At 40.1% G+C, this 24,639-nt stretch overlaps 1 protein-coding gene and 2 long non-coding RNA genes across 4 annotated transcripts in view; 2 read left to right on the top strand and 1 right to left on the bottom strand.

Moving 5' to 3' along the window:
• The first annotated feature begins 440 nt into the window (after positions 1-440).
• Positions 441-1,690, top strand: LOC125288883. The gene is made up of 4 exons (XR_007192542.1): positions 441-608; positions 727-855; positions 1,066-1,157; positions 1,270-1,690. It is a non-coding gene; the product is annotated as an uncharacterized LOC125288883 (long non-coding RNA).
• An 8,976-nt stretch (positions 1,691-10,666) lies between these two features.
• Positions 10,667-24,639, top strand: part of pspc1 (paraspeckle component 1) — a 38,636-nt gene continuing 24,663 nt past the window's right edge. Inside the window, 5 exon segments of the mRNA XM_048234705.1 lie at positions 10,667-11,160; positions 12,088-12,411; positions 15,335-15,405; positions 15,723-15,919; positions 17,487-17,571. Coding sequence (XP_048090662.1) covers positions 10,798-11,160; positions 12,088-12,411; positions 15,335-15,405; positions 15,723-15,919; positions 17,487-17,571 — 1,040 coding nt within the window. The 5' untranslated portion in view covers positions 10,667-10,797.
• LOC125288386 lies at positions 20,682-22,664 on the bottom strand. 2 transcript variants are annotated; one of them, XR_007192484.1, is made up of 6 exons: positions 22,140-22,663; positions 21,845-21,990; positions 21,645-21,721; positions 21,512-21,541; positions 20,951-21,053; positions 20,682-20,800 (listed from the first exon to the last, which is right to left on the bottom strand). It is a non-coding gene; the product is annotated as an uncharacterized LOC125288386 (long non-coding RNA). The 2 variants fall into 2 exon arrangements; XR_007192483.1 differs by having other exon boundaries at positions 21,645-21,990; positions 22,140-22,664.

Here is a 24,639-nt window from a genome sequence, read left to right as displayed (position 1 = left end):
GATTTTTATTTCTCTGGCTGTTGCAATTGATATCAGTGGTTAATATGAGTGCCCTCAGTAAACAGCGCAACAAAAAGACAGCAAACAGTTAGAAACAGTAACGCAATTGGCTTCTTAAGAGATCGCACGCATGTTCTCGCGATCAGCGATTGCACTGACACAGGCTACCGGTAAAATTAACGGGAGACCGCGGTGGTCACGTCACGAAGCAGGATTAGAACCTGTGACACTGGCACAATACTTCAAGTGCTTTGCACAGCGACTACTCCATTGTGCTATGGGATCGCTGTTTAATGTAGTGCTCGGTGTTCTATCAATTATGACAGTCTCGTGACGCTGGCCGTAGCGTTTGTAAACCAAAGGCCCTCCTTCTCGTAAAAATGATTTTTATTTCTCTGGCTGTTGCAATTGATATCAGTGGTTAATATGAGTGCCCTCAGTAAACAGCGCAACAAAAAGACAGCAAACAGTTAGAAACAGTCACGCAATTAAACACTGAGAAACACTGAGTAAACACTGACCAGAGACCTGCAATCCTTTGGATGAAGAAGGCTACATTTGTGAACCATTTCTTGTGTTGGTTAAACAGGAGATATGAAGAGTTCTTGGTAAGTTGTACATTGATTTAATAGAATTTGTAATACATTTTTGTTTAGATGAGCCAAAAAATAGGAATCAGCTTTCATCTAACATTTACATCTATGTTTTTTGATGTGTAATTTTTAGATGCTTTTGGTTTGCCTCATCCATTGTGTCGGAAAAGAACAGGAGTGGGGAATGCGCTGTTGACTGCATGGCCAACTGGAGCACCTACAAGGCTCTTGTGAAGGAAGTCAACAAGCTCTTGTGCTTTAGGTGTGTATATGTGTTGACAAATATATCTTGCACTTGGTAATTGTCATTGGTAATAAATTATCATTTAAGAACCACACAATGTCTTGTTTGCCCAATATAACTACCAGGGAGGTGTTACCAAGACAGCTGCAGAGTCGCAAGACTGGGCTTTAGTAATATTTTGTCAGACAGTAAAGGATAAATAGTTTAATGTTTTTCCCCCCTGCTAAGATGACATGTTGTCCATGCATCTCAAATTGAGAAGGATGGATGGAAAGAACTCTTTGACCAACCCCCAACTGAGAGAGCTGAGGTGGCTATCAGTAAGTATATTTGAATGGACAAATAGAACTTCTCTGACAAATGACATGTTGAAATCTTGCTTTAGACCTCATAATGATCTTGTAATATATGTTCTTTTATACCTTAATGCAGTTTGGAGACACCCCCCGACTGCTAGTGCTGCTGAAACAGGTGGAGGCAACAATGAAGTGGCAACAGAAAGAGAGAAGGCAGGTGGCAAAGGTTGCTGCTGTTGAAAAATACTTTGAGAGTGAGTTTGTGTGTGTGTGTGTGTGTGTGTGTGTGTGTGTGTGTGCGTGTCTGCAGCTGAGTAGGTCATGGTACATGGTACAAAAATACAGAATTTAAAGCACTAACACTACACTTAACTCACAACCCACAACTACTGACAATGGAATAACTCTTTTAGAGAAAAGTGTGTGTTTGTGAGTGAGGGAGAGAGACAGAATATTTCTGTAAATGTTTAACTATGTTAATTTAGAATAATTTATTTCTTTGAATCATTATGTAATTTTAAAATGTTTATTTTTAATGAAAGATGTAGATTTTTGCAGATAAAAGTAGCTTGTATATTTTAACTGTTGTAATTTCTAAAGTGTATATATATATATGTAAAAGCTTGTATAATTTTAAAATGTTTGTTTTATTTGCAAGATTGTGTTTGTTAAACTTGTTAATAAAAGTAGCTTGTGCTTTTAATTACTAGTTCTGGATTTCTGTTTATTTTCAAGTACTTTTGGTAGTTAATGGGCCACATGTGGCCCGGGGACCCAGCCGACATTCAGCCAACACTCAGTCAGATCAGTTTTATAGTGTGTGGGCCAGTACAGGCCCGGGGACCAAGCCGACATTCAGCCAACACTCAGTCAGATCAGTTTTATAGTGTATGGGCCAGTACAGGCCCGGGGACCAAGCCAACACTCAGCATATCAGCTTTATAGTGTGTGGGCCAGTACAGGCCCGGGGACCCAGCCGACACTCAGCCAACACTCAATAAGTAATTTTACTGTGTGTGGGCCACAACTGGGCCAAGAGAAACTATAAGAGTCATTTTACTGTGTGTGGGCCACACCTGGGCCAAGAGAAACAATAACAGTCATTTTACTGTGTGTGTGGGCCACACCTGGGCCAAGAGAAACAATAACAGTAATTTTACTGTGTGTGGGCCACACCTGGGCCAGAGCAAATTCTTTGTGTCAGTTATCAGTGACTGGGCCATTTTTGGGCCGGGGACCAAGCCAGAAGTGGGCCAACACTCACACTACCCTGAAGCAGAGGTGGAAAAAGTACCAATACCTTGATGAAATATTACTCAAGTGCAAGTTAAAATACCGATCTGAAAATGTACTTAAGTAAAAGTAAAAAGTAGTTCATTTAAAATGTACTTTAAGTAAAAGTTACTTAGCTACTTTTTTTTTGTGGGGTACCAGAACAACCAGTTTTACCAGAGACTTTCTAATGAGAAGATACAGCACTCAAAAAATCCTCCATAGTAATGCATGGGGTTAGTCAGTTGTCTACAAATATCACAACCCTTCCACGGCAAAACCTTGACATGTGAATACATTGAGCCAATCATGTGGTGTGTTGTAAAATACATTGAGACAATCATGTGGTGTGCTGTGAAGACGTGCCAATCATCTGTTGTGATCTCGCTGCTGGTGCAAGATTGGTGTTGTGAAGCCTTACGCACACACATTTCTGCGAAATAGAGGCGATAAGTGCCCAAAAAAAGTGTTGCAAAATGGCCGAAAGTGGAGGTACTTGCCTGAAAAGGACTTTGGTCCTAGCTCGAGTTGCTGCAGCCAGCAGCTAAGGCAGCCTTGTTCATGCTCCCAGTGTGTAGCGCTGTAGCTGCAGCAACTCAAGCTAGGTAAAACCTTGTTTCAGTTTTGTTCATACCGACAGTACTCGGTGGCGTTGAGAAATGGAGATCTATGTGAAAAATCACCGGAGTTCTCCTTTAAAGGAACCATATGTAAGATTGTGGCCAAGACCCGACTGCAATCACTTTCAAATTACTGTGGAGGCCGGTGTATCCCTCCCCTCCCTGACTCGAGGTTGCCAACTTTCGGATGCAAAACACTACTGACTTTGTGATTAGTAGTTAGGTGGAGGGTGGCACATCAGGCCAAAACATGACGTGACATGACAAAACACAACATCAACATCAGTTGAGGGCTGCAACTTTTTAAATGACAATATCCTGGCCGGACTACTGTTGTCAGTAATATAAGTATTTGAAATGAACATGATTTCTTAATGTCTAGTGACATATCAGGGCTATTTTTATGATTAATTGAAATACATTTCTTACATACGGTTCCTTTAAGTTTGAGCAGTAGTTGATTTTCAAAGTTAGTTGCACTCATCCTTGCGTCGCTTTGCAGTGAACAGTAATCCAGCACAACTGAAAAGCCCCTCAAAGGCAGCTGAGGCAGGCAGGCCAATGTTGAGTTGCCGAGAGTTTTTTTTTTTATATTTGGAAACGAGCAGAAGGTTCAGCAGATTAAAGGGCGTCGAACTGGGGGGGAGAGTGAGAAGGATAGGGCCCCAATGGAGGAGAGGGCCCTTGAAAAGTGGAATACGGGGGTACAACATTTTCACCAGGCATTAGTAATAACTCAGGTAATCCACACATAAAAAAAATCCAAACAACTCCATAAGTAGAGTCATGTGTAATGAAGTGGAATAACACAGGGAAAAAGTATTGAACAAGCTAAGAAAAAGCACTAAGGCAAGGAAAGGAAAGGGAAGGGACGAGCTGGAATCTATAAAAATAGTTATCCTTTCTATCTGTGCAAATTAATATAAGCTTGGTTAGTATATTGATAGGGTTTTAAAAAGGTTTTTTCATTACCAAGGTGTCACACAAGAAACATTTCATGATGGATAAAAGCAACCATATTGTTGCAAAACATATCAATGAAACTGGTTACAGATGCATTTCAAAACTTCAGAATCTTCAGTAAGCAGCATGGGAGCCATTATCTGCAAGTGGAAGAAACATCACTGCCGTGCAGGATCTCCTCGCAATATTTCTGACCAGGCAGTCAGAAGGATAGTCAATTCCAAGAGCCAAGGACCACTCGGAGAAAGCTCCAGAAAGACTTGAAGGCAGCCAATTCAATTAAATTCAATTAAACAGTTCTGGAAGTAACTAAAGATCAGGATTCCACAAAGTATTTTCCACAAAGTATTGAAGTATCCTTATGGTGCATAGTAGCATTTTAGTGTATGCTTGTATTACTGCTCATAGTAGTAAAATGTAGAAAATGTAAAGCCATGTTAGATGTTGTGTTTTTTTCTTGTTGGGGGGATTTGGGGTATTGTCGTTTGTGGTATAACCAAGCAATAAACCGAACTGACCTGTATTGGCATTAGGGTTGCAAAGGGGCGGAAAATTTCCGGAAACTTTCCGGAAACTTACCATGGGAAGTTAAGTTGGGAAACTTTGGAAACTTTCATGGAATTAAAGGAAATTATGGGAATTAATGGGAATTTACGGGAATTAACTGGGAATTTTGGGTAATTCATACAAACTGTTTCATATACAAACATTAACATTTCGTTTTGTAATAAGCAATATGATTTGTATGTTGCTATTCTCGCTTAGCTTAGCATACAAAGCTAGCCAGCATGCTAGCGGGAATCCCATTCTCTGCCTATGGTTTACTAGCGTGCTAAACTAGCAACACTGAACTGCCCAAAATACACCACACCACTAAACAACAAAATCCGATTGGTTGGAACATTTTTTCCCCATGCATATGAACGCACCATAGGTTTCCTTTATGTCTAGCAGCCTATGCCGATTGCTGTGTGCATGTGATTGACATATGTGCAGGGTAGAAATTTGACTGAAATTGTATTAAATCAGGTTGTTTTAACTAATATTAGACTGCAAGATGGGGTTTTGTCCACTACATTTAAGTTCCCTGTTATAGACTAACTTGCCATATTAAAAATTCCCAGTTTATTCCCATTAATTCCTGTTTATTCCTGTTAATTCCCATATATTCCCGTTAATTCCCATGGAAAGTTTCCAACTTTGAAAATTCCCGGAATTTTGCAACCCTAATTGGCATAATGGAATTACACAATGGAATTATTATTGAAATAAAAATTGGGGGGATTGTCGTCTGCGTGGCACCAGCAGGCCTCAAACCAAATGACCTATTGACCTGCATTCAAACACTGCAATTAATCTGTCAACGCAAAAGTTGTTAGGCTGAGAAAACTAAAAAATGTCTATCTCCCATATCGGTGTCATCTGTTCATCAGAGGTAGGTGAACCGCATTCTGAAAAAACATTGGGGGGATTGTCGTCCGCGTGGCACCAGCAGGCCTCAAACCGAATGACCTATTCACCTGCATTGAAACACTGCAATTATCTGTTCTGTCAGCGCAAAAAGTTGTTAGGCTGAGAAAACTAAAAAATGTCTATCTCCCATATCGGTGTCATTTGTTCATCAGAGGTAGGTGAACCGCATTCTGAAAAAACATTGGGGGGATTGTCATCCGCGTGGCACCAGCAGGCCTCAAACCGAATTATCTATTCACCTGCATTGAAACACTGCAATTACTCTGTCAACGCAAAAGTTGTTAGGCTGAGAAAACTAAAAAATGTCTATCTCCCATATCGGTGTCATCTGTTCACCAGAGGTAGGTGAACCACATTCTGGAAAAACATTGGGTTATTCACCAGAGGTAGGTCAGCGTGGGCAACAGGTCTCAAAGCCGAATGACCTAATTGACATATTTGTGACCGATGTTGACCAACAAAAGTTCTTAAATCATACACAAACCATTAAAACATCCATATTTTCATTAATTGTGATACACAGAGGTGTGTTGTGCTGAAATAAACCCAATTTCACTTATCTTAGATGCTGTGGGAATTTTGATGGACAAAAAAGCTTCAGAAACCGCTGTTCAGAGAGCATATTTTGACCGACATACTGGAAACCATTAAACATCCATATTTTCATTGATTATGATACAGAGAGGTGTGCTGTGCTGACAAAAACTGACCTTACCTGCCATGGCAAGTTTTCAGAACGGCTGTTCAGAAGCATATTTTGACCGATGTTGACCAACAAAAGTTTTTAAATCATACACAAACCATTAAAACATCCATATTTTCATTGATTATGATACAGAGAGGTGTGCTGTGCTGAAATAATCCCAATTTCACTGACCTTACCTGCCATGGCAAGTTTGATGCAACGGACATACTCAGAAACTACAATTTAGATACCCATGTTGGCCAGACAGGCCTAGGTAAGTGTCACACCTATTATTTACACGGGATGATAACAAACTAGTTTGTCAAATTTGGGACATCTAATGGCTTTTGTGTTGCCAAGATTTTTTTTAGTTTTGTCAGCCTAACAAGTGTTGCGTTGACAGTGTAATTGCATTGTGCCAATACAGGTCAAAAGGTCATTTGCTTTGAGACCTGCTGCTGCCACGCGGACGACAATTCCCCCAATTTTTTTTCAGAATCTGGTTCCCCTCCCTCTGATGAACAGATGACCCTGATACGGAAGATAGACATTTTTTAGTTTTCTCAGCCTAACAACTTTTGCGTTGACAGTGTAATTGCATTGTGCCCATACAGTTCAAAAGGTCATTCGCTTTGAGGCCTGCTGCTGCCACGCGGACGACAATTCCCCATTTTTTTTCAGAATGTGGTTCCCCTCCCTCTGATGAACAGATGACACCGATATGGGAGATAGACATTTTTTAGTTTTCTCAGCCTAACAACTTTTGCGTTGACAGTGTAATTTCACTGTGCCAATACAGGTCAATAGGTCATTCGCTTTAAAGCCTGCTGGTGCCACTCAGACGACAATTCCCCAATTTTTATTTCAGAATGTGGTTCTCCTCCTTCTGCTGAACAGATTTGACCCCCATATTGAAGGTACCTTGCACCTTCTCTGTGCAAGCATCCTCTAACCTGGCCTTTTTAGGAGGCTTTCCTGTCAAGGCGAATGAGAGGATTGCTCTTTTATTTTTCAAAGACAGATGCAATGATTAATGCATTCATGGCCAGGATATAATTATGCAATATGACAAGCTTTCAAAAGTGACCTATAACACCGACTATGCAATACACTTTAATTTATTTAGCCTACTATTTATTAACTTTTATTTATTTAGTGCTAATAAAATGATTAAGCCTATTTGGAGAGAGAGAGATGTTTATAGCCTAAAGCAAGACTTAAAGCAATAAAAATGTATGTGCCTGAAGTTATCAGACATTTATGAGGACGTCATATATACTGTTGTCTCATTGCCTATTTTCAAATCTTAAGCATACCAGCTCACGACTGAATTTAGGCACGGTGCCTGAACACTTTAAGCCTGATAATGTGACAATATGTCTGTCATTGTGTGATAACGAAAATATGACTAGGCCTAAACTGTTCTGAGCAGGTGTTGTCGGTGAACACGCTGTAACTATTCGATAAGTTCAGACACTCATGAACAACTGATGCAAATTATCTGGAAAACATTCTCTAACAGCAGTCAAGTTGTCATTGTTTGTGTCAAACAATTTGTGAATTTATTGTAAGATTAAAAGATGACTTTTAATCAGCAGAATCACGCAGATTATGCCCAGATACAGTAGTGCTATTTTCTGATTGGCTAATGTGTAGGCCCTTTCTTTTTTTGATTGGCTGATAAGTGGCAGAATCGTCTAAGAACTCCAGGGAGACGTGCTTGATGCCTGCACAGCCATAGACATTTGGGCGCTGCAGCATATTAAATATATCATGAATATTTTTTCTGCCTGAGAAATACAATGTGTAGCGGAAGTGAGTGATAAAGACCGAAATGAGTGACTGTCACGCACGCTCAATGCGTGACACTTGAGAGCCCTGTGTCTTACATACATTCATTGTGAAAGTGATCAGTTCTCATGCATATTATGAGAGAAAAAATAAGCAGTCAAGTTTATTTATATAGCCTAGCACATTTAATAGGGAGGTCTTTCAAGGACACCTATCCATTTGACTTAGAACCAGGCTTGGAATTTCACCATTTTAGGGGCAAGGCCACTTGGCCTTCAGTTGGGCATATTTGGTGGGGGGCACAAAGGCCACATGTCAGGGCACCAAGGCCAAAAGTTAACTATTCAGTAGTAGGCTATAAAAATGATCAAAGTTGTATTTAGCCTATTCACAGCAGTAGTCTTGCATCACTGTATGAAACATTACAAAAACATGAAACATGACTTAGGCCTAGACATAGAACTGTAAATCATCTGATCATCTCATATTTACAGCTATTTAGGCTATATTTAACATTTATTTTATATTTGGCCTGTTATAAATCATGTATTGAACAAAGCACAGCTCAGAGTCAGCTTTAAGAAATTAAAATAGCCTAGATGCATGCTTAGCATTTTGTGATCATTAAGGCTCCTTTCACAAACTTAGTCAGCTGTATATCCTCTGGTTTTAATATTTACCGATATCTAGGCAATATTTGTCACATGTATTTTGTATTTGGCCTGTTATGAAATCATGTAGAACAATTTAAACACATTTTGAAACCTAAAGACCAAAGTTGGAGATATAAATGTAGACCTGGCTGCAAATTTAAAACCGGAATACTCTGGAATGGCTAACTGTACAGGGGAATGCTTTGTGACCTCTGTGTTCGGTAAGGTCTGCTGTTTATTCTGATATGGTTTGTCATGTGTTGACCAAAGGGTTCGTGAAGTATTCCACCGAGATGAATGGGTAGGGAGATGGGCGCAGAACCTAGAAGTTATGATTCAATTTAATCATATTATTTACTTTTCTCGCGAACCGTTCACCACAGCAATTGGCGGCAAACATTGTTTAAAAGCTGAGAAAAAGCTCTTTAATGTGATGTGATACATGTGTCTGAGTGATGAGTAGGCTACTTCCGATCGGAAGTATTTCAACTGAGAGGAATAGGTGAATTTGGGCACTTTGCCATGCGCTGTCATTTTCTCCACTGCGTAAGACTGAATTAATTTGCGTTGTGATGCTAAGATTATTTTGACAGGCCATAGGCTAAATGAAAATCGCTATTAGACGGACGCAAAGCAGAATATTGAAAGAAGGGGGCACCAAGGCCACAGTGGCCTGTAAACCTTTGATTTTCAAAGGGTCATCACGGCCAACGCATTCCTACCCTGCTTAAAACATTTAAGTTGTATAGCCAAATAATGAAATAAACGGCCACATGTGCTGGTACTTATGTAGTAATAACATTTTGTCAATCATCATAAATAACACATTGGATACATACTGTTGAGTATTTACTAAAATAATTGTCAACATTCATGCCGTTCGTAGCCTTCAATCACCATACATAACACAGTGGAGACATACGGTCGAATATTTAATTGTTTATTTTTCAACACGCCAGTCAAAACAGCGAAATCGCAAGCAGACTATTATTTTGATAAGCTTTGTACTACTTTTCTGCCACCATTGCCAAAAGCCGGAAGTAAACCGGAAACATAATTTTGCTTATTTAGGCTTAAATAGGCTGCCGTCTCCCAACTCCGTAGACGGGCTCTGACGGAACCAAAGATTGTTAAGGCGGAGCACGATATTTCATCAGGAGCCACTTCCGGGAACCCGGATCGCACGCGCGGGGTCAAAATCCCCCTTTATGCAGAGCAGAGGCAGCGACTGCTCTATTGAAGTCTATAGCTCAGAATTTTACCACATATGCTAAGGTCTTGGTTCTTTAGAGTTAGGGATGTGAATATCGGGCACGTTTTCATGATCCTCAAAGCCTTCTGAACATTTCAGGTACATTTTTAGCATTTTTGAGCATTCCAGTCTGGAGATAATCGACTTTATATTTTTTATTTTATTTTTATATAAATTATATACTTCATTTATGCCGCTGCTGTTGGCCGGTTGCAACGTTCACTCATACGTCATCGACACGCCTCTTTATGCAGACAGGATTCGATCCCCATTTCGCGCTCATAGACATGAACTACGACGAAGTATCAAAGATTGTTAAGGCGGAGCAAGATACTTCGTCGTAGTTCATGTCTATGGGCGCGAAATGGGGATCGAATCCTGTGTCAATGACGTATTGATGAGCGTATGTTGCAACCGGCCAACAGCAGCGGCATAAATAACCGGCGCGACACCTGATATAAAAGTCGATTTTCTCCAGACTGGAATGCTCAAAAATGCTAAAAATGTACCTGAAATGTTCAGAAGGGTTTGAGGATCATGAAAACGTGCCCGAAATTCACATTCCTAACTCTATACAACCAAGACTTTAACATATGTGGTAAAATTCTGAGCTATGCCCATAGACTTCAATAGAGCAGTCGCTGCCTTTGCTCTGCATAAAGGGGAATTATGACCCCCCCTCGTGCGATCTGGGTTCCCGGAAGTGGCTCCTGATGAAATATCTTACTCCGCCTTAACAATCTTTGGAAGTATCTTGCTCCGCCTTAACAATCTTTGACGGAACTACGCACCCTTCAGGAGCCGGAAGTACGTGTGCCCTCATCAGCCTATGCGCCGGGTTACGCCATTTTGAAATTCTTAGGCAGCTTTAAAGGGTTGCAGTTGCAACATATTTGAATGGACAGAATTATTTAACAACATTGCAGTGTAGTCGTATTTGTTCATATCGTCTGCTATGGCAAACCGAAACCTTAAACAGGTAAATATCCAAAACAGCGCTTCACCAAAACCTCTAAATCAGAAGCGCAGCACCGATTCTCCAATGGACCGAAGGCCAAACATGGAGGAAGGAGCACAACCACCTTCTGTGGTTAGTCCAGGAGCTGAAAATGACGGAGGCGAATCGATGGAGATGACGCTAGATTTGAAAAGCTTTCGCAGGCCTGGAGAAAAAACATTCACACAAAGATGTCGATTGTTTGTCGGTAACCTACCAACCGACATAACTGAAGAGGACTTCAAAAAACTATTTTCCAAATATGGCGAGGCAAACGAAGTATTCATCAATCGAGACCGAGGTTTTGGCTTTATTCGGCTGGTAAGGATAACGTCAACGTTACCTTGATTGTCTTAGTAAGTTAGCAACTATGTTTCTGACCACATCCAACGTTAGTAGAGTTATTGTATAAGTTATTGCTAGGAGTAACCAGGACTTGTGTCGCCAAAGCACGTACATTTAATATTGCCTATACATGTTATTACACATTCGTCCATTTAAATAAACGAAATACCTAGGTTCTAAACACATTGAGCTATGATGCTTTCTGCACCTCCAGCATCAGCTGTCAGACCAATGTTTCCCAAACTTTTTCTGGGGACCCACTTTTTAAAAATGACAGACCATCGCGACACAATTCACTTGATCTAACATGCAACCACCAATATTACCCAAAACGTAGATGTTTTAGCCACAGGTTCTCAAACTTTTCTATAACCATTCTACAGTGCCATAAGTGGTTGGATAGATATCTAATAGCGCCTACTAGGTCTGGCCTAGGCTACTAACATTAGGGTTTGGTGATGCACTGACACCAGTTTCCCCTCAATTCTGCAATCTCAATTACACTCATGAAACAATGTTAAATATTTTCAAAGCTGTTAAATTCTCACTTAGTTTTGTACACACACACAACCTCAGGTTGTCCTCATCCTGCTTTGAACATGGTTGTGTTGCATTTTGAGCACCATGGGAAGTTGGAAATGACTAGCCTACCGAAAAGATCAATTTTAATGTACATCCGAGAGTTTAGGGATATTCTGGCATGCTGTGGGTCGCGACCCAGTCTTTGGGAACCAATGGCCTAGAGCCCATTGTTTACCCAGCAGCCATCTGGTTGCTAGTAGTGTATTACTTACAAAAGGAGCATTTCATAATTTTCCATCGCATAGCATTGACAGCTGATATGTTGTTGACCTACTCTGAAATAAAGGTTTATTTTAACCAACTTACTTTCATCTGTTCCAGGAAACAAGAACTCTTGCAGAAATCGCCAAGGCAGAGTTGGACGGTACTGTGTTGAAAAATCGGCCCATTCGCATCCGCTTTGCAACACATGGTGCTGCTTTGACAATCCGCAACCTCTCTCCTGTGGTGTCCAATGAGTTACTGGAGCAGGCCTTCAGTCAGTTTGGTCCAGTAGAGAGGGCCATTGTGCAGGTAGATGATCGTGGCCGACCAACAGGAAAAGGCTTTGTTGAGTTTGCCAACAAACCTGCTGCAAGGAAAGCGTTGGACCGCTGCAATGATGGAGCACTGCTTCTTACCACGTAAGAGATAAAGTTGACAACTGTGCTGATAGATGTGTCATTCCGTGTCAAATCAGATAAGGTTGTTGTTGCACCGTCTCAGATTTTGTTCAAATCTTGTCTATATCATCAATGAATCCTAAAACCATGGCCTGTGAAATATTTCTGTTCAAATCTTCTGTCTTCATATTACGGATGCACGATATATCGGCGGCCGATATATTATTAGCCGATAAGTGAAAAAATGAAAATATTATTATCTGGCCGATAATTTGCGCCGATATTTTTTAAAGTCCTAATTTAGCCCTACGTAAGGTCCGTCCTGCTACACTGAGCTACTTGAGCTTGGTTGGCTATACTTTTTCCTCAATATAATGTTAGCGGTGTGAATGTATTTCACCACTCTAACAAAATCTGTGGATATGTGTTCATTTGGGAATCTGTGCATCTCAAAATCCTCTCGTGAATGATCCACCATTTAATCTTAACAGAGCGGAGCTCAGCCCTATCTAGAGCCGTCTTGTGCTGGTGTGTTTGCACTTTACCACGCTGGTCGGGGAAACAAATAAACAAACTCGTTAGTGGGACGAGTACATAAGTAGGCCTAGTTCTAAGTTGTGTTTTAGTATTATATTTGCATTACTTTAGCTTGGGTTTTGTATTATTACCTAGAAATATGCTAACCATTCGTGCTTCAGTTCCAGACAGGTCATCATAATAAGTTATTAAAACCTTCGGGGCTAACGCCTTTAATTTCTGCTGCAGCAGGTTGTGCGCAACAGAGTAGACATAAGATACAGTGAGGAGTTGAAGCTTTATTCAGTTACCCGCAGTTGAAACTAAACCTAAGTTTCCCTCACAAACTCTGATTTGGTCGCTATACTGTAGCTTATTCCAAGCTGAGCCGTTTATGAGTGTTTAGTCCTAAATGAAAACGATTCAAACTCTCTAGCCACTCACTCGCAATTCACTGACGTCAGGTTCACTTAAAGGAGCCACACATACTGTAGGGCTAGGCTACTGTTATGTTGTTGACTGCCGTACTATTGACTATTATGAATTCTGTCCATCATTTGGTGGTAGGTAAAATTACTGCAATAAAATTATGCTTATTAAATGCTTTCCCCAAATCACTTTTCACATTTTTTTTTCAAGAGTAATATTATCGGTTATCGTATCGGTATCGGCCACAACAAACCAATAAATATCGGTTATCGTTATCGGCCCTAAAATTCCATATCGGTGCATATCTTTTTCAGACCTTGAAATTCTTTCATTTTTACAGCTTCAAAAACATGTTTAGGCATTAATATCTTTCCCTAGCCTCCTCCAAATTTTCTAATGTGGAAGACCAACTCATAAAAAGCATGTGTAAACAATTTAAAGTCTGTACTAAATGTCTCCTGACTTTCAAAAGGGCCCTAGATTTTGGAAAAATATGCATGAAGTGTGATATTGAGGGTATTAAGAAAGTTTTTTTATTTTTTTATTTAGTATCAGTCACTATTTCCTCTTCAAATACATCAGTTTATTAATGCTTTCCAACAATCTCCACATCAAATGACCATGACAATAATAAGGATAAAACAAGGCATGTTTGTATTTTTGTGTAATTTTCAACTCAAATGGTATGTGGGGTAGCTAGTAGGACCATAAAATTCTATGTGGAAATATCTAAATATATGGATGTTTATGGTTATGGTTATGGGATTTGGTTTGGTTTCCAAAGCGACACAAAAACACAAAAACATCATATTTAAAATTTTAACAGGGAACAGATTAGAATGTTGGTCAAACTATAATAAGGAGAATAGCAATAATAAACAACAGTCAATTCAATCAATAGCCTAATAAAAAGCAATGAAAATAAGGGAAAAAAGCAATAATAAACAATAATGTCCATTCAATCAATAATATATCAAACATGATAAGATTACATTAAGGAGAATATTAATAATAAACAATAATGTCAAATTAATCAACAGCCTAATAGAAATAAAACAATACTATACAAACCATAATGCATAAAAAGCGCTTAAAGAACTAAGTGCATGTTGAACAGGAATGTCTTTAGACCCCTCTTAAACAACCTAAAACTACCACAGGAACGGAGAGCACTGGGCAACTCATTACACCAACATGGAACCACTGAGGAAAAGAGTCTTGAATTAGACCTAGTGTTTTAATGTGTGAAGTACCAATATTATACCAAGTCCCATTCACAGAATAAATGCATGTAGTTTCAGGTGTTTTGGGAACACCAAAATAAACATTTACAATAAACAATAAATTTTAGCGCCCCCTCAGGTGAAATACAGCATAGCAGTTTGCTCCTTTTATAATGGTGTTCTGTTCCCAAAGAATGTAATCATTAAGTAAGTGTAAGCATAAATACTCTTTTGATCCTGTGAGAGAAATTTGGTCTCTGCATTTATCCCAATCCGTAAATTAGTGAAACACACAGCACACAGTGAACACGCAGTGAGGTGAAGCACCCACTAACCCGGAACAGTGAGCTGCCTGCTACAGCGGCCCTTGGGGAGCAGTGAGGGGTTAGGTGCCTTGCTCAAGGGCACTTCAGCCGTGGATGTGGGCATGGGAGAGCAGTGCTCAACCACTTCCCCCGCCCACATTTTTCCTACTGGTCGGGGATCGAACCGGCAACCCTTCGGTTACAAGCCCTAACCAGTAGGCCACGGCTGCCCCCTATCTTGCTGTGTCATTGGATTAACCATCCCCTGATTTTGTTTTGATTAAGAATAATTGTTGCAATCTTATATAAAGAGCTTTTGTAGGTCTCCACATAAGCTCCTGGGTCAAAGCCAGACAGTAATCTTTATACTGTAATATCTTTCTTTACGTAGTTGTGGAGTTGACGGAACAATTTGATGAATAACTCCAGGTCAGCCCAGTTTCAAGTAGGCCCGCTCATCCCTATTCCCTTTTCATATGCTTTATGGAAAGAGTTGACATGAATGAAATTTGATGAAGAAGATGGCCTTCCTGAAAGTTAAATTGGTGATTTGCAGAAGCAAAAGCCCAGTTTCAGGTGAATGACTCAGGTTCTCAAGTCTGAGGTGTGAAGAGAAAAGGTAACTGCACATCCCCTATTCTATGCTATGTTTCATATGCAGTTTATGGAAAGAAAAAGTGTTTTGACATGAGCTTTGAAGAAAGGTGGGGCAGTCAAGGAGGGGTTGAGGGAAGGAATTCCTGAGCTTAGGGGCCATAGTGCTGAAGGACTGACCACCCTGGGTAGAGAGTCTGGTGCGGGATTTTAAAACTTCTTTGCTTTGACTGTTTTCTGTCTGATGCAAACAACAACCTAACCTTACTTGGTCCTTCACCTTGCAGGGAGAGAGAGCAGACTCCGCGTTTTGCTCAGCCCGGCACCTTTGAGTTTGAGTACTCGTCACGCTGGAAGGCCCTGGACGAGATGGAAAAGCAGCAACGGGACCAGGTGGACAGGAACATCCGTGAGGCTCGGGAGAAACTGGAGACAGAGATGGAGGCAGCCAAGCATGAGCATCAGCTTATGATGATGAGGCAGGGTAGGTCTACAAAAGCAGCGGCCCTTGTTGACTGTACAAAGTGCACTCAAGTGCACAGACGAGATGCTTTAAATCAGGGATGGGCAACTGCACCTCACTCAGTGCTGCCCGCGGATCAATTTTGAAATGTCAATAAAATGTTCGTTTTACATAGTTTTTGCCACATCTGAACTGGATCCTTATTGTAATGATACGATCCACCGATAGGGACGCTTCCTATATAAAAAATCCTACAGCCAGCGAGGAAGAGATACAGAGAGTGGTTAAAAAAAAAAACCTCAGAATCGTACATTTCAGACAATGTGGGAAAGAGCTGACACTTATGTGTTTAGAAGGCTATGTTTATAAACAAAATCAGCCGTGAAAGATTTCAACTTAAGTCACCACTACAACACCATGCACCATGAGAAGCAGGAAGAATGAACCACTTTTTAATTAAACGTAGGCTAATTTACAAAGACATAGTACCACACTGAAAGCTAATATTTTGTCACTACACAATCTGTGAAACACAATTGCATTTTCAGCTCTGAACAAAACCGTTCACATTCAAACGAGCATTTTGTTTCATACGTCCTTTCTGGCTGACCGGGACATATAAAGCACGCAGGAATGGGGGACGAGAGACTAAAACGTTCAAAGCAATTATGCCGGAATTGTTTCAAGGCAAACATTTAAGTGTAGCATTCGAGTTACGCTCGCATAGCACACCATTTCAAAAGTATGTGTTTTCTGTCGGCTAAGTGTCCAGCTACTGTAGGCCTATAAATGAACAGAATATCAAACCGTTTTCAGTAGCCTACCACTGTTGCAGATATCACATAGGTATCTCTTACATGTTTGTACAATGTTGCATATTCCAACATAAGGAAGCAGTTGCGAAACTTCTAACTCCCTGTCTTAAACCAACGTGATAGCAGTTTCAAACAAGCGGCAGCAGCCATCGTTGATGTTTTTTTTTAAAAACCCCGGCTTCTTCAACAGGGTCCTCTATCGTCATTGTGTAAAGCCCGCCTCAAGGGTTCTGATTGGTGCCTAGATCTAGGAAAATTGGAAATGGGCTAGAATGGGTTCTTGGCCAGACGGACTTTCAGAGCGAATCTCGAATTTGCCGGAAATATGTCTGGTTTTTCCCAGGCTAGAAATTTCAGGGAATATGATCTCAAAAGTCAGGGGTTTTGATCATATTTGGGTCATGTCATGGAATATCAGGGACTTTTGTTTGTTGCATGTCTAAATCTATCAATCGTCAAAAGCAATATTTTCCATGCAGGGTGTATGAGTGCTATGATGAGGTATGTGATCATAATTATGCACTGTGTTTATTTAACTTAAAAAGTGAAATAAAGGTATTTTTTTCTGTTCATTACAGATTGTGGAAATGCAGGTTTTTAGTGAAGGAAAAGTCAGGGAATTTGACATGTGGCTTGTAGTGGGCACTCCGAAACTTACATAGAGGAAAAATCTGTCTAAAAAGTTTTTATGTTCACCTTGCACCTGCTTGTGTACTCCATGTGAATGCAACATCTATCTATTTCTCTCTGTCTGTGTGACTTTTAACCTACAGATCTCATGAGACGACAGGAAGAACTCAGACGTTTGGAGGAGCTGAGGAACCAGGAACTTCAGAAGCGCAAGCAAATTGAGATGAGGTACAGCTCCACACGCACAATGGACAAATGACACAAACATTTAGAGTTCGAAACAAATGGCGCTGGGTGTGGGGAGGGGGACTGTATTGTTCCGACATCCCTTTATTCTGAAGTCAATAGTTTGGTCCAACAGCCTGTTATTCTGAAAAAAACAGAGCCCATATTGCACCAACGTCCTGTTGATTCGATCATACAGGAGGCCTATAAGCTAGTCTCTTCCATCTGCGGCCATCTCATTTCAGCCATTTCGGCTATAGCCAATGATTTGGTTCTTTGTAGGCTATAGTTTGACTGACGTTATGCCTACATAAGTGCTTGTTGCTTTTATTTGTCATTGCAAATTTGGTGAACATTGTGGCACATGGCCAAGTTCATTGTCAGCACTCATTTATCATTTCTCATACAGAAAAATTCCTGATCTTGTTAAACAACACAAAAACTTCTTATCAAACAATTGTCCTCCAGAGCTCAATGCTCCATTGTCAGTGTCGACAAAGTTAATCAGACAGTTCAAACAAAACTTTAGTTCCAAATGAAAACGAGATCTTCCTTCAAAAAATGTCAGGCTACCTGAGTAGAGAATGGGTGCAGGAAAAGTTGAGGACAGAAGAATTTAAAATAAAGTTCTCTGTGTTTTCTGTAATATATGTGACCCTGCAAGGCGAAACCAGTCGTTTTGGTCAAATTTAGAAAATTAAGTTAATGTGCTCACATGAACGGCCATTGACTAAACTTTCCAACGATATGTATATCGAGGGTATTGCAAAAAGTATCGCTAAGATAATCACATCCAAAGTTGGCATGGTTCTCTTGTCACAATACGCCAGAAGAGGAGAAAATCACCTTTTTAAGTAAATTGTCACGTGCGATAGTGTGAGGACACAGCTATTACTAGCCTTACGGTAGCGTGACTTTGAAGCGGATGACTGACTATGTCCAGTTTTATCAACCGAGTGAGTGTCTTTTTCTGCCCCCTAGTTAATACCTGGGACGGTCATAAGGTGTCACTATAGAATATAATTAATGTATTTCGGGGGAAGTAAGGGGAGAATAAGTTCTATGTACACAGATTGTGTAGGCTATAGGCACACTTTTAAAATGTGCTACTGCTACGTCAATGGAAAACTTCTTCTGGTCCGTAAAATGACGCCAGGATATTTCTAAAAGTTTGTGCTTTTGACCGTTCTTGCCCTGAAAGGCAAGTCTTTCACATTCATATTCGGTTACATCTGCCAAGAACGATAGAGAGCTTACACATTGAGTAACGAGTAGCCTAATGAGTAGGCTACATTTTAGCTCTACCGTAAAACCTTTTAACAGATCAACAGCTGTTTCGCCATGTGTGGGTTACTTACAAAGTATGGAAGTGATTTAATACAAATATTAGGCTAATCCCTTACCAAAAAATCCTATAGGATTCTGATAGGACTAATCCTAAAGGATTTCTATCATATTTTGGAACAAAAAAATCCTACAGGAATCCTATTGGATTTTTTAAAAGCACAGAACTTGATATATCCTATTGGATTTTTATTCCTATAGGATTTCTATTCCTATAGGACTTATTCCAATAGGATTTATTCCTTTTGGAATTTCACTTCTATTTCCCTAATGGATTTATGCACATCCATAGACATTATGCAAAAGAAATGAAGCACAGTACAAATGAAATGGATGGTCATAAGTAAATAACATTTATTATATCAATACATTTGTAAAAAAATCAGATGTGAGTGTCTGTGAGTGAGTGTGTGTATGTGTATGTGAGTGAGCATGTGTGTGTGTGTGTGTACGCGTTCACTTGGAGCGCCTTCTGGCCAACTTTGCTTCGTCAGCGCATTTCTGTGAAATGGCTTGCTTGACCAGGGCAGGGTCCACCCCAAATTTGTTGGTGATATAGTCTGAAAAACATATAGGAGAGAAGAGCAACACATGAACAGATTAATACACTGTAAATCTTTAGAAGATACAGTGATACACTGGCCGGAGCAGACACAAGGCAAACATGGATACTATAGCTTGTTTCCCCTTGTGATTTGTCGTTTAGACCAGTTATTTCTTTGAAATTGAGCTCTTCAATTAAGCAATCTTACATGAGATGCCGTTCTTGAATGTCATTATTGGCATGGACGGATTATGAACTTTCAGGCCCCTGGGCCCAGATGTATTAAGAGCCCCCCACTAATTCTCGCATATGTGTGTGTGTTTTTTTGGGTGCATTTTGGGGATGGCCAATACTTTAATTCAATCAGATTCATAGTCTACATCCCGATGTGTTGATATTGATGATCAATGATTCCATGCAATGGCTTGGGCTTCAGGGCCCCCTGACCCCTTGGGCCCCTGGGCCTGGGCCCGGTAGGCCCGTGCAGTAATCCATCCCTGATTATTGGTACGCAAAGTACAGCCACAGGAACGAAGCACTTGCGCAGAGTTCCGTAGTGCTGTACTTCAAGTACCAATAATGACATTCAAGAACGCCATTGAGCGTAAGATTGCGATTCAATAACACAAACGATATGAAATCTGACATGTTGTTGCTAATATAATGCTGCTGGCAGCTGGTTCATGCAGGTCACAGTTTCTGGTGTGAACACCACACACACGCACTGTGAACACACATTAACTGCTATGCACTGATTGCAGTCTAAAATAGGCCTTATAAGGAGTGAAATGGTTAGTGTGAGCACTGCATTGTACTGGAAACTATGGGAACACAAACAAGATACTCACTTAGTATGTCCGACGTCTTTGCAGAATTGAGCTGGGGCTTGGGCTGTCTTCCCAGAAAGGCATTAGACAGCTTCCCCGTATATGAATGTGTGGCCAGGACCTGCCTCCCAAACACTGCCATCAACAAGTCCTTGGTGGCCTTTCTAGGGTCACTCCACTTGATGTGGGCATACTGGGTGGCCGTGATCTTCACTGTAGGGCCTATGTGAATCTAAAAATTACCAAAATACAGAAAGAGAATAATGTCAGTAAGCACTATGTGTAAATGATCAAGCTGCAAAAAGCATGATGCTTTTTCTTTTCTTTGAATGGCTTCTGGGAACACAAGTGACTTTCACCTGGACTGGTGAGGGTGAGGGTGGTGATGTTGATGATGTTGTTCTTGAGGGTGGTGATGTTGATGATGTTGTTCTTGAGGGTGGTGATGAGGATGATGATGATGGTAATAAGGGTGATGATCTTGATAATGTGGATGACGCTGGCTGAGTAATTTGATCTGTATAAAAAGCAAACAAAAAAAACAGTAACAATTCAGGAGCTATGTAATACTTTTGGGCTAAAAAATCCTGACTTCGAGACAGGAACAGAATAGAAACAACAGCATTGACATTTTGTGTATCTATGTTCAGAATACAGAAACACATACCTCTCACAGTACGCTCCAGGTTGATTATTTTCTCCCGCATCTCTAAAAGCAGACATCGCATCTCATTAAGCTGGTTAGCTATGCTGCTATCGGCGGCTGGGTTCTGGGGAGAGAGAGAGAATTTTCAGAAATCCCAGAGGTTGCAAATCTCCATCAGTGCACAGAAGCATATAAAAGGCTGGAATTTACTTGTTGTAGACAAGGCTGCCATGGGTATTCTGTGGTTGTTTTGAGTTTCGGTTGCGCATGTTGTCGCAAGCAAGCATGACATGTCCGCAAGATGCGATACTGACAAGAAAGTGGGGAGTGATTGCATGAAAAAAACAGTGACGGCAAGATGCAATATTGACAACAACCCTGGGAATTTTCCAAATCAGTGGAGACCTCCACTATTGTGCGATTTGACTGCCTAATGCTGCAACAAGTCTATACACAGAACACCGCGGGTCGCAGGAGGGCGCAAACGCTTACGCTTGGTCTAACAGCAAGTAAATTCCAACCTTTACTTACAGAAGTATTCTTATATGTAAACTGTACTAATAAATGAGGTTATTAACGTACCACATCTCTGGAGTATCCCGGCTCACTCTCCTATGGAGCAAGGGAGAGAGATAAGTCCAAACCAAACCAAATGTGACATTATCAACACTCTGAGCTGAGCACAGACAACAGCAAATGTTAACTCTTCACTTACTTCATATGCATTTAAAAACTGCAGAGACAGAGCCTTTGTTAAATTATTTTCCCCTTTAGTTTTGGATTTGTGTCCTCCTACAGCATAATAAAAGATTGAACATTTTCAAAAAAAAAAGACTTAACATTGCCCTCAGAAGTTAGATCAGAAGATCCATCAATTAAGGTCATATTTATGAGGCTATTGGCCTCATAACTTACCTCATCTTCCTCACTGCTGGCAGGTGAAAACTGAGCTGGGGGGCGTTTCTCTCTGAGACCACGGCCACGTTCTTCTGTGCCAGTAGCTGCATTTCTGCACCCCCTCTCCAGTGCTTCCAAGGCCTTCATTAATTTAGTTCTACTCCCTAAATGAAAAAACTAAAACTTTTCATTCACCAACAAAATAAATTTGCTTTCATAGTCCACCATTTCAATGGAGAACTAATTTATGTACAGTTAATTTCACTTTCATAAACAAGAAAAAAACACTGGCATATCGATGAAATTCACACACCTTTCTGGATAATCTTAGCGGGGCTGGTCTCATCCCGATACTGTACATCACATATGTAGCCCACTTCGCATAAGCTGTTAACAACTTTATTTTGTGGTAGCACATCCCATGTAGGAGGGTCCTCGATCCACTGAATTAACATGTACATTTTCTGCAAATGGAAGGGGTTGAAGAGGGATAAAGAGCCGTTGTATGATACTTACAAATGAAACAGTTTCACTTGGTACGCGTGCATTCCACAACTGCAACGTTGTTGCTGTCGGTAGTTATCTAACGTTAGACTTATAGATAATGGCTTCATAGAAGGCCAATTGTTACTGTTGGAAATAACTACAAGAAACAAACACATCACGCAGGTAGATATGACAGCATTAGGCTTAAATTACTTACAATGTTTAGATTGTTAACCAACAGTGATGCTGATGGTATTTTTTTTTTTTTACGATAGCTGTCGGCTACAACTGTTTACATAGGGACAGTAACTGGTATCGATATCTAACTAGCTAGCGATGGCTAACTGTGCTAGCTAGTAATAGGCTGAAAAAACTGAACAGAGTATCACTGTTAATAGCCTTTATAGGACTTTATGTATTTCTGTCCCAATGTCACTATAAGGATACATTATCTAAAATAGATGACATTAACGTTACTCACTGTCAACTGTTATCCTGTCTCCCTTCTTGACGGATAAGCGGAATCCAACTGCTACTTTTTGACGTAGTCCAGCTCGATATCGATACATGCGCTGTGTTCCACTCAGCCCTCACGCGGGTGAGCCCTTTTTTTATGTAGCTCAGTGGATTCCATGAATGGTGTGCCAAGTGGCTATAGCTGAGCATAGACCTACTACTAAAATTGTTTTTAAAAGCAAGTAGTAGTTTGTATTATTACAAATATTAACATTGCAAACGTAAAGAAAGTTATACTTTGTAGCCTATAGAGGCACTTAAATAAACAACCATTTTATAGATGACATTTAGGCCTACTCTTATCTTAATTTCTGTATGGATAAATGGCAGAGTTATATCTTAGCCTATAGACTCGCTGAGCAATGACAGTAACCAAGCTAAATATTGTACCATAAAAACAATCAACAATCTTTCTTCTCCTGGTAGTTTTTTCATGGAGACAGGACTGAATATGCCTACACGAAAAAAAGGCAGATATAAAAGGTAATTATGAAAAGCTGGTGGCATTGTTGTTTACGTTTCCTCTTTCCAAAATAAAAGTTACAGTTATCAAATGGTATCATGTGCCATTCATATATTTAGATTTTTAGACCCTGATTTGCTTGATGAGGTGTTCAGATCACCACAAAAATCTGTTCGGCCTGGGTTGGCCGTCTGAAAATTAAAATCCTAACTTTCCAAGATATTATTAATTTAGGAAAATTGGCATATGACATAAAACGTAGAACAGAACTAGCAGTGTAGAATAGAAAAAAAAAGAAAGAAAGAAAAATAAATAAATAAAGAGGACCCCTTTTGCATACGTTTTTTTTAAAATTGCATTGAATTAGCTTTAGGACAACCTGTTTACAGGACTTAACAGGGTAAAAATCCTATAAGAAATTTTGATCTTATTTAAAAATCCTATTGGAATTTTACAATCCTATTGGACAAGTTTGTAATCCTATAGGACTGTAACAATGAACATACAAATCCTATTGGAATATCAAGAAATCCTAAAGGATTCTTACAATCCTGTAGAATCCTATTGGAAAAAATGAAAATCCTAAAGGATTTTTTGATAAGGGATGAGTGGTCATGTGGTAGCTTGATCAAATATGCTGAACTCATAAGCTGCTTAGCTTCCACCCAAAAAACAAAATCAACTTAATGCAGAACTATATGCACACACAGCTTTTGTTTGAGCAGGACAGAGAATAACAACTCACGCACGCAGCAATTACAGTAGTTGTATGTTAGGCTTGTTACTTTCTTTTAATCTATGGTTGCTGGTTCTGTAGATGGCTGTGCCATAGCATTTATTCCTGCAGGCACCCCTGGCTATTTCAAGAATGTCTTGCGCGCCCAAAGACAGTATGCGTGCCTTTTTGAAATTTATATTGTGAGAGCGACAGCTTGAACAACCCATCAACAAGCTGCAAACAGGGTTGATGCGGCCAGAAGTGACACATGGATTTTTCCACTGATCTAAAGATTTGTCACGCAGACGCGACTACCAGAGACAATTGATTAAGCACAAACTCTTATTTGCCGCGAGGTAACGTCACCAAAGCAAAGAGAGAGTTGTTTGTACATACTTTCACAACATTTTGTGTCTGCATGCAAAAATTAAGTCCAAAATGGAAAAATATTATCACTCACATCGAGATTCGAACCATAGATCCCAGAGCCATATCCTGATAATCTCTCCGCTACACTACGCCTCATTCTGAACATATTGAAACTGCTGAAAAGTTGAATGACTATAAGCTTTGGTTGCTAGGTAACGGTAAACAAACTGAAAGATCATAATTCTTGATTTCGCTTACAAA

Source organism: Alosa alosa, chromosome 23 (genome assembly GCF_017589495.1).
Source record: "Alosa alosa isolate M-15738 ecotype Scorff River chromosome 23, AALO_Geno_1.1, whole genome shotgun sequence".
Classification (NCBI taxonomy): Eukaryota; Metazoa; Chordata; class Actinopteri; order Clupeiformes; family Clupeidae; genus Alosa; species Alosa alosa.
This window is presented reverse-complemented; position numbering and strand designations above follow the sequence as displayed.